Source organism: Achroia grisella, unplaced genomic scaffold (genome assembly GCF_030625045.1).
Source record: "Achroia grisella isolate CSIRO2021 unplaced genomic scaffold, CSIRO_AGI_Agris_v1 utg2138, whole genome shotgun sequence".
In the NCBI taxonomy this organism is placed as follows: domain Eukaryota; kingdom Metazoa; phylum Arthropoda; class Insecta; order Lepidoptera; family Pyralidae; genus Achroia; species Achroia grisella.
The window spans coordinates 76,979-88,606 of record NW_026712712.1 but is presented as its reverse complement, the minus strand read 5'-3'; the positions used below and the strand labels follow the sequence as shown (position 1 = coordinate 88,606).

Below are 11,628 nucleotides of genomic sequence, written 5' to 3'. Positions count from 1 at the left end.
AGCATCCGTAAATAAAAATAAACAATCATCGAATTCAAGTACGGTACGGTAAGTAACGATGGCAGTTTTCTACAACCATTCTATGAGACTATTTTCTCTGACATACCGTGACATCGCTACTTCGGTTCAGCAGAAGCGGCCGTTCGGAAATGCATCAGTGGTTCAACCGGTGGTTGTACGAGTAACTTGCCCGCGCAGTCACCTGCTGTTTATCTCGGTCGAAGCACGCGTCTAACCGCGACATGAATTCGACTTCGAACGCGCCTTCGTTCGAATTTCGAATGAATTAACCGCGAAAATATAGTTTGTTATTTTTTTTGTGGAACTCATGTGTGGCCAGTGTTGAAAGTGCACGTGTTATCTTCTTGCCAATGAAATAAAAGCGTAACTATGTTAGCAAATGCAAATTTATAATCTAATATTTTATGAATAAATACTTTAATAGTATAGTCATTGTACCCATACTATAAGATCAATTTAATTAAAATTTAAAATTAAAATTATTTATTGCCTGGACAAATGTCCATAATATTTTTTTATAATTTTAAACAAGAATGACAAGCTACTATTACAGTAACATTACCTTTGAAACTAATACTGAAGTACCCTCACTCATTTGCATGGTATCAATAGATTACGTTTCACAACCATTCAGTAGCTGAAGTTGATGAAATAATAAATTTATAGTTTCGTGCTGTGTCAATTAGTTCAATTCGTTACGACTTTGTGATGAATAGAATGTATCGTTTCAAAGTTCCTTTTTGATATTTTAATTACCTACCTTCCTTATACTTGTAATTAGATTTTTATACTTTATGCTACGTCTTATATCATGATTATTTTTACTATTAATAGATTCTATTCCAGTTTTGGTCCCGTATACAGTTCGGTGTAGTTTGTTTTTATGGATAGTTTTGTAAATATTCATTAATTTATTTGTTAAAGTATGTACTTAGGCCTATTCATATTTTCTCATGTTTTATTAAAAAATCTTCCGATGATAACGTAATAAATATGCACAGTTTTGTCTTATCGTATGATATAGAGCAAGGTAAGATAAAAGTGATAGCCTTTAGATGGATATTGTAAAAATAAATATTTGTCTATATACTCAAATTTACATATATTGTATAACATGTATGTGTTATGTGCCTATGCACGATATTGCACGTTTAATAAATAATTTTTACTCAAACTCATTGTAGTATTCAAAAGGACACAAAATGATAATAATTCTCATAATGCCATTTAGTTCCAAGCTAAGCAAAGCTAGAAAAGAGATAGAAATATTAAATATATATTTATTTGTAAATATATACGTAATACACAAGAAAACACCTAGACTAATACAAACCTATGATTGTTTGCATACAAATGTTTGCATTGTGGTAGGAATTGAAGCCGCGACCGTCGGAAGTAAGGAGGCAAGTTTAACCGCTAGACTATCGAGGTTAAAGAAAATTATAATGAAGGAAAAGTTACGAGTCGTTCACCTGGTTTTGTCACCCTCTTATTCGGAATATACTACATATACATAAGTAGGTACCATAGACAGTAGAGTTCCCCCTAACCTTTTGTCTAAGTTATTTCGTTGCGACAGACCAACATAGCAATACGGCGTATGTAAGCGGGGTTATTTTATACACGAATTCTAAGTTGCATTCATGCATGGATGCAAATTGCAATGTTTGGACATAAAATTTCCTTGCTTAATTTGGTCTGTCTTGTTACCATTATCTGTGCAACAGAACTAGGTAGATAAGTAATTGTACATATCTTATATATAAAATATTCGTATCACAATGTTAGTTACCATACTCCTCCGAAACTGCTTGACCGAATTTTATATGTATATATAGTAGGTCTGAGAATCAGCTACTATTTATTTTTCATACCGCTAAGTGATATGATAAGGATTGTCCACCCCATACATTTTTTATGGGCAATTTTATTTTGAGTTGGCATAAAAAATACATACAATACTAAATTTTCAACCTTATACCACCAACCCCTATTAGTTAACAGCGATATTAGTGCCAAAATTTTTTTGGGGCCGCTAGTTTTTTATACAGTTACTATTAAATTATTTCAAAATAGTTAAACAGTTATAATTAATATAAAAATAGCAAGAGCGTAAAACAATGCATTTACTTACTAGAATAGTTACTGATATACGTTAATATTTTTCATATACAATTAAGGTACGCATATATTACGAAACTACCTGACTGACTAAACAGGAATTTGTAATTAAGATTATATTAATTGTAATTTAGTTAGTTACAGTCGTGAATGCAAAACACCAATTTAACCTGCGTAGTCTGCAATGGTGAAATGAGCCTACGCAAACAGATTGCTCTAAAGCTTGTGGTTTTTATAAATATTCTCTGCAAACAGTAACAATGAATTTATTGCACAAAATAGTACTAATACTGCTTTGTTTTAGAATTAGATAGGTATCTAAATATGCAGAATTTTAGATATAAATTTTTAGTAGATACTTCGCTATTGTTTACCTAATTTTTTTTCGTACCTTATTACCCGTATCTTCGTTAGCCCTTTTTGGGACAAAATGTAGTCTATTCTAGTCATTGTTCGTAAGGACGAACAATGACTAGAATAGACTACATTTAATGTAATTTCACTTGAAGACAGATATTACAAGGGTAATATCTGTCCTCAAGTGAAATTTCATTAAGATCCGTTCAGCTTTTTTATTTGTATAATTAGAATAGTAAACAGCCTGACGGCTCACCTGATGGCAAGTGTTAACCGTCGCCTATATACATGAACAGCACAATGGATATCACATTATCATGTGACGCCCGTGATACCACTCATGCGTTGCCATTACGGCGGACTAAGATGTCATGCCGCTAATTCACTGCCTTATCTCAACCGAAACAAGCGAAACGTAAACTGCTTGGCGGCTGAATTAGTAGTCAACTACTGAGGACTGACGCAGACGACTTTTTACAAAATTTCTTACCCCGTTAAATGTTTCGTCGTCTCAAAGGTTATATATGGAATATAGGCAGATACACTTTCATATTAATAATTTTTTTATTTATATAAACTCATCTTCAGTCGCCTCTTATTCTACATTTGTGGTTTGCCCTATTGATTACTGTATATTTAATTTAACATACGTTTCAATAAAAGCAACACCTACATTTACATATTTACATAGATTCTCCATTAATCTCATCTAGATTGACCGAAATGTTACAATTTATATGTGATGTATTAAATAATAGACAAAAAACTTGCATCGTAATACGATTAAAAGGAAGTTACGTAAAATGAAGAATACTATATCCATACTAATATTATTAATGAAGAAAGTGTATCTGTTTGTTAACTTTTCACCAATAAACGGCCTAAATGGATGTTAATGTTAATAAATATTACATGAAGATTGATTATAGCACAAGTTTAGATATATTTTTTATCAAAAAAAAAAGTAGACGAATTTGTCGTGACGAAGTTGTATTTGATATTGAAATGCTAGTCACTTATATGTAAATGAGCTTAGTATTTTCATGCTAGACTTTTTTTGTTATGTTTCTTATTGGATTAGGTACCTTTTGGTAAAGGCAAATCCTACAGACAGAATGAAATATAAGAAATATCTAAATTTAGACAGTTTAACTGAACTTGTAGAGAAAAAATAAAAACGTTCTTAAAATGTAGATTTTTTATTCTAATCAAATTAAATATTATTTGTAATTATTTTATAACAATATATAGGAATTTAATGGTCTTTTGTTTTCGACTTCACCTGACTTTAGTCTTACAGCCTCGCGCCCCGCACTAATTTAAAAAAAAACTTAGTATAGAATAAACGTTTTAAAAATATGAATATTTTTAGACAATAAAATTAACTAAGTTGCTTAATATGATAGCAGTGAAGTGTATATGAAGTGTATATTTAGTACACTTCATATATACTTCAGTTCTCTAAAGCAAATTCAAGTGCCCATTCCATATGTTGACCGAGCGGTCAACAGAATAGGCACTTTGATGAAGACGTTACGAGAACAAGTATGACCAGCAAAACAAAATTCTAGTGAGCATCCATACTGGGCGTCGGTGAAAGTGAACTACAAACAAGTTAGTTAATTAACGTACCGAGAAAATGAGTTAACTTGCATATTGCTGACGCATTATGTATATATGAACTGTGAAAATAAACATATAATTTAAAATTGTGTTCCACAAAACAGTCGGCATTAATTGCGAGAAGGTTAATATTGAACCAATACGGCCGTAAGTACTTTCTTTACATTAAAAAAATTGGTAAGAATTGGCAAAAATATTACGTAACATATACAAAATATGCAGTGTAATTGATAATTGCCTTGTTTTTTAAATGGCTAAAAATAAACAGTGAAGCGAGACACTACTTTGAATGAAGTAACTATCATTTTTATATTTTAAAAATTCACAATTGTAACTTAGAAATGACTTAAGTTGTAAATGCACAGACCATTTATAGAGTTTATTGTGGTGAAAGCAAACCTCCTAGTAACGAATAGTGTTAATATTAAATGCTTTGACCAAAAGCCATGAAATTGCTCATCGCCTCTCATTGATAGTGATAGTCCTTTCAACAGCTTCAAGTGTCGACACTCTCGTTTTCTTAGGAATGTGTAGAAAAAAACATCGGCGTGTCTATTCAAGCGATTGTTACACCGATGAGGTCATTCAGTATTCAGTATCACTATAGCTAGTATAGTACCTATTGATCTATTTAATGAAATATTATCAATCAGAATGCGTCTACTATTTTTTAGCGAAATTCATTGATCTGTTATCTAATAGTATTGAAAGCGGTAAGAAGTTTCAAAAGTACTTACATAATATTTAAAATGTATAGTATTTTAGAAGAGTGTTTGCATACAGCGATATTTTTAAATATTAACAACATAATATTTATTTGATCACTAACGATGAGTATGGATAAAGGAGTCTTGAGAGATATAGATACTCTGTATCCATGATGCTTGTACATGATAATCATTGTATTACGATAACTGAATTATGTTTTCGAATTTATATATAAAAATGCCGTGTAAAAAAACCTTGGCATTAGTTGGCATTTCTGTTTCTTTAAAGTTTGCAATATTGTCCGTAATCTAATATAAATCAAATTTGGCTGTTAATAATTTTTATTATGTTAAATTTGCTTTTAAAATGATCATATGAACAACTTATTCATAGTATCTCTGTGAAGTTTGAGTAATTCAGAGACGCACTTACATTACTGTTGATTGGTTAGTATTAGAGTTTATAGAATAGGTATATGGTATTTGTAATTTTTTGTTCATATAAATAAATTAATATTTATTCATGACTGTCTCTGACTGACTAATGGAGTAGCTAGAGGCTATGTCAACTGTCAGCTTTATGGTCTACTCTACATATTGACAACATCTGCATGTCACTGGATATATAAAACAGTAGGGGGCGATCCTGCTGCCGTTTCTTGGATGTATTTGTTATCGGTATTTTTGAGCGAAGAATTAGTCAGAAGTAAATTTACACAAAGTTTTCTGGTGTCGGTCAGGTTTAATCTCACAAACTTTGAGGTTTATGCCAGTAAGCCATTAAGCCATAAACCAGTAAGCCATGCTAACTATTACTACCAATTCTTAAATCCTAAATGTTTCTTTTCCAAAGGTTAACTATGAGATAAACATTTCTCTTTGTTATTATTTCGTAACCCTTCATCAATATTCATTATGGTGAGGTAACTAATCGGCGCTTGCGAGCTGCTATCATCTAAAATATAAGAAAAATATAATGGGAGAATTATTCTCATATAATTTCTCTATCGTCAAATTATTTTTATTTGCATGTTATATAATAGAGAAATATTTTCATTATTCACCGATTTGTTATTATTGTATTGTTAGTTATACATGCATTATTTTACTAAGGCGTTCACGTAACGGTTAGGTCTATAATTGTTATTAGGTAGTACTAAATGTTGAATTTTTGATGCTGTAGGTATTTATTTCGGGAATAGAATATAACGAGCGCACAAGCATGGCGCTCAATAAAATAAAGCAATTCAAACTGTAAAATATTATACTTTGCAGGTTGAATTCCTTTATATCTAAACTATATTATAAAAAAAAAGGATTTGGTAATCGATTAACTCAAAAATAATTAACCAATTTTTAAAATCGTTTCAACTGTCGGAATCTACATTTAACAGCGAGTACGTGTTACTATGATTAAGTAGTGTCTGACGTTTTATAGAAAAAATGCGATCTGTATAATAATCGGCTGGGTTGTCTAAAATTTTAATATGGTATTTGTATTAATACTGTTCAGTATTATAATTATTAGTACTATTAATCAATGCAATCAAAGCAAAGCTTATTATTGTTTGAAATATCGATATTAACCTTCCAATTTGTATAAGTATGTGATTGTTGTCAAACTGTTTGAAGTGCGCACTAGACCTTAGTCTTGTAATAACATTTCGCAAATTTCATTAGGCTGTTAACTACATACTAACTCAGTAATTAAATTGATTGTTATCGACACCTCATTATCGGTTTATTGATTTCGTGTCATAAATTTATTTTAGTTTTTTTTCTGGATGGTAGGTGAAATGGTAGTCATTGACTGAAATGAATAAATGATTTTTTAATTTGAATTTGAATATATAGAGTACCATGTAATCCTAAATATGTACATTATCAAATCTTAACAATATGTGAGACATAGATTTGGATTATATATTTTACATGTAAATTCCTTTGTCTAATTGATTTCGACTAAATTTCAATTTATAGTTTCTGTATAAAATCTATTAGCCTCTGACAAATTTTGATTAACTTTCTATAAACATTGTATAAGTAAATATTTTCCAAAAAGGAAATTTAATTATCAATAAACAATGAAAACAACATCAAGACTTACAACCTTTACTTGCTGATAGTGACACAGTTACTTGAGATACTTAGCATGTCTATGCAGAATATATCTTAAATAGTCAGATTTTATCTGGCCACGTTAAGTACGTAAGTTATATAGTTCATAAAATATTTTTTATTAGAATTTAAATACAAATTCATTTCTAAAAGGTTTTACAATTAAAGAATATATAAACTAAAATAAAATAGTATTAATAAGATTAATAATTATGTATAGTAATATAAGTTAAATAGTTCATAAGACCTTGAAGATAACGAGTGTACTTTGTTAAGCAATTTCTGACTGACATGTAAAATTAATAGATTCAGTGATATAATGTGAATGAAAAGGAAGTGAAAAAAAACTATCACAATGTGCAGCAAGGATCAGTTCAGTCATATCCTTGGAAAGATTAATGTGGTAAGTCAATTTTATAATATCTAAATTATATCGTAAGATATCCTGTAATATCGCCAAGGTTTGAACCTGTAGCGGTGCCCACTGAAAAAACTGCCAGCCCACTGACTGAAGTTGTATCCGTCGGAGAGTTGGTATTCAGCCGCTCCAAAAGCCCTTCCACGCCCTTGGCAATTGTCTCCGGTGAAGCTGTAAAGTCCAGATACGGCTAACAACATGGCCTTGTGCCATCTGAAATTGTCTCCTGTGAAGCTGTAAAGCCCATATATGGCTAACAGCATTACATTATTTAAAAAAAACTGGAATATACGTGATTATTATAATCTTATTGTGAGATTAAAAGGATGCTGCATTGTTTTTAAAGTACTTAATAAATCCCAGCACTACAATTTCTGCTAGTATTAAGAACATTTCGATTTTTTTATATTTACATAACTAGTGTAGGTACAAATATTTTTGAGAGAAAAATTACTTTACCATGGAAACAGAGACAACGGGTTCGTGATATTCGTAGTAAATGTCTAAGTTTTTAATATTTTAAAGATTTGCAATATTTTTGTTGCGTTTATTGATAAGTTACCTTACTACGTACTGTATGTCATTTTGTTCTTAGAATGTATCTTTACTTATATACTCGTAAATTAACTTCGCAATTATAACATGTATAATTTCTCCCAATAATTTTTAAAACATTAACCTGAAAAATCTCACTACGAATCCGAAACTAAAAAGAGATTAAGATTTGAATAGACAACTGATAGATTTTTTGGAAATGAAAATCTGTATATTTATTGAGGATCGAACCTACGACCATCGGAAATAAGGCGGTGTGCTAGACCACCATGTAGTAAATTTTAATCATTGTTACTTACTACCTACTGTATGTGTACTGTACTGTATGTAAGCACGTTACGTTAAAATTTTAACATAATGCATTATGAATCATTCTGTTTTGACTTTTTAATTCCCAATCAATATATGTCGATACTAAATTGTAACTGCAGGCAGTCGACAGTGCCTATGCATATTTTGTATTGTACTCGTTTGTAATACATTGTAGAAGCATTAAACAGAAATATACGATACATTTTTTTGTGTACGTTACATAATACCGGACTTATCCTTAATGGATTTCGTTACAATCAGCAGCCGTTGAAAACGTATGAACTGTGGAGAAAAGTGTAAAATTTTAACATAATGCATTATGAATCATTCTGTTTTGACTTTTTAATTCCCAATCAATATATGTCGATACTAAATTGAAAACAAGATCTGCTGCATTCCATTATGTATTATTTCGTAACGTTAATTAATCTTGAATAACTGCAGGCAGTCGACAGTGCCTATGCATATTTTGTATTGTACTCGTTTGTAATACATTGTAGAAGCATTAAACAGAAATATACGATACATTTTTTTGTGTACGTTACATAATACCGGACTTATCCTTAATGGATTTCGTTACAATCAGCAGCCGTTGAAAACGTATGAACTGTGGAGAAAAGTGTTTACCATTTAAAATCAAATAAAGTTATTCCTCAAAAACTATTGTTTATTTTACGGCCGTAAGGGGTATATATAACACACTAATATTAACACTCACCAGGAATTGACAGTAACAACGTTTGGTGGACATCGTACTTCCCGGACAATTAACTTGCTCCAACAGATTACATTTTTTTTCGAAATTTGGTTATCTTCTTGCAATTTTATTTTTAAATTTTAATGTATCCTCGTCAATGTACCCTTATAACTTTGTTGTTTGTAACTATGTTCTTAGTTTTTTTTTCAAGAAAATATATACGTGAAAATATGCGTCTGTGCCAGCTATACAGATATATAACAATAATATCTGCTAAATCGGTAGATTACCAATAGTTTTTTGTTACAAAACAAGCACAAAATTTTAAGGGATACCATACAGTGAAAACGTCAAAATTGATTAAGTCTCTTCTGAGATTAGCACGCACATACAAATACAAAATTCCTTAAGGTTTTGGTTATGTTCATAAACAGCGGTTTCGGTTCTGTAGCGCATCAGAGATCAGCAGCGCGTATAGATGGTTTTGAAACCATAATGCGAAATAAAACTGCATCAGTGATGTGTAGAATTCGTGGGAGCGCTAACAGCCTCCTAAACACCATATCAGATATGTCCGCTCCAGAGACACTGGACATCGCTACACTGCTGCGGACCTAGTGCTTCTGGACGTGGACTTAGACATAAATATATGAATTAAATGAATAAAATTGTAGTTTACTAACATAATTTATAAGTTGTTTACTAACATAATATAGATACATATCCGAAATAATGAACAAAATAAAATAAAGTCCACATAATATTTTTTCTCACACATCTTCTATGACAGACACCTATCGGTTGCTTTTGTACTGTATGTATAGATTTAGATATTTAATTATGTACATATATATGCAGGTTTCGCGGCTTATTAGTTGTTGTTTGTGTTCATCTTTTACCTACTTTTTAGTTGATCTGGTTGTTTGTTCATCTAATGACCGGAACATTTTAACTATTGGTAATGTAATACGATGCGGTTGTAACGATTGCGATTTTTGTGGGTTGTGTCTTATGTTGGTAATGTGGGTTAGTGGAGTTTGGCCTTAATCAGTGGAGTTCACACAATATATGTAATTAATTAATAACCCTGGACAATTAACATAGCGACATCTAGCCCCACGGTAAGCAGAGCTTGTGTTATGGGTACTATATACTATATATATGTATAGAAAACATCCAAACCACCATGAATACAAATATTTGCGTCGTGCGAGAAATCAAACCCGCAACCAACGGAAGTAAAGCGGTGTATTTACCCGCTAGATCACCGAGGCCGTGGTATAGGTATAAATCAATTCTCGCTATTTATTTATTTTATTGGAATGGTAAACAAGCAGTAATGGGAAACGGTATTTGTCGCTATAATTACATTATCTTATGCCGCCTGTGATACCACTCATGCGATTGCCATTCTTGCCACTCATGAGGACTAAGATATCATCTCTCTTATCTTGAAATAACATTGCCTGAACACCAATACACGCTGACGACTTTTTTAAAAGTCTACTTCGCTAGATCTAATTGCATTAAGTATCCATGAATGTGAGAAATATGTCTAGATAACACTGTTGTTTTTCTTTTTATCTTATTGTTTTGTCGCTTTATGATGTCTCTTGGTTTCCCGTTGCCTATTCAGTCCATAAGAATGTAATTCGTGTACCAACTGACTAATATTTTTTATTGTTTCACATCAAATGTATTCCATATTTTAAATTGTGCACTTCACCTGTATATTGACATAAAAGGCATGACTTGATGTTGTTGAATAAAATAAAATGTATTTAATACGCATAATATTATGTTATCAGCTCTTAGTGATGTTCAAGATCACCGTTATCACTGGCTCAATAATGACAATGTACTTACACACTAGACTACATCCGCTCTCATCTTCAGTTCGTGTGACTCTATATGGCGCGGTTGCAAGATTATTCATTTAATTCGATTGTACTACGAACACATTATACTTGTATATATACTTTTATGTTTCTACCGAGGTAGACTTTACAGTCTAATCTTTCTTAGATAAGTTCTGGTTGGAGTGAGAAGTGATATGACAGGGTCTGGAGGCATGGGTAATGAGTGACAAATATCAATTACTCTGGGCCTTAAAAAAATTTATTATTTCTACGAATTTTAATATTATACATAATATGAAAAAGTACTATCTGAGTCCATAACAACATAAATTCAAAATAATTAATGCAATTAGGTCATATAGAGAGCAATAAATACACCCACTTGAGTATAGCTTGAAGCATGAAAAAATTATACGTTTAACTGAATTAAATTTAAATTACTATTGGTACAGTTGTAGCCAAAGGCTAAATAATAAAGCTGAATTAATATAATACTTGTAACCTTTTAGATCTAATTAGATAATGTCCAAAAAATGTTTAGAGTTAACTAACGCGTCCTGATAATGAGATTGTATGAGATTGCGTCAATACGGTTAGTTTACAAAGAATGAGTAAAGAATGAAATTGTTTACATTTTCCCAGTGTTGTGTAATTTTGTAAATATTAGACATTACGTTAATTATCATGATTCCCTGCATCGTTGTAAAATTAATGTAGGTTTAAATTTAAATCAAATAAGTAGATTTATTTAAATGAAACAAATAGATTTTGAATAATCTGCTTACCGTAAATCTATTTCATTTCAATTTAGACTGATATTTGAAAATTAATTTAATTTGT

The 11,628-nt window shown here is 31.0% G+C and overlaps 1 protein-coding gene across 1 annotated transcript in view; it reads left to right on the top strand.

The window, feature by feature from the left end:
• Positions 1-208: 208 nt before the first annotated feature.
• The window catches only part of LOC131842144 (disheveled-associated activator of morphogenesis 1-like), a 67,165-nt gene continuing 55,745 nt past the window's right edge, over positions 209-11,628 (top strand). Inside the window, exons 1-2 of the mRNA XM_059190665.1 lie at positions 209-392; positions 7,185-7,350. Coding sequence (XP_059046648.1) covers positions 7,303-7,350 — 48 coding nt within the window. The 5' untranslated portion in view covers positions 209-392; positions 7,185-7,302. The remainder of the gene's footprint in view (positions 393-7,184; positions 7,351-11,628) is intronic.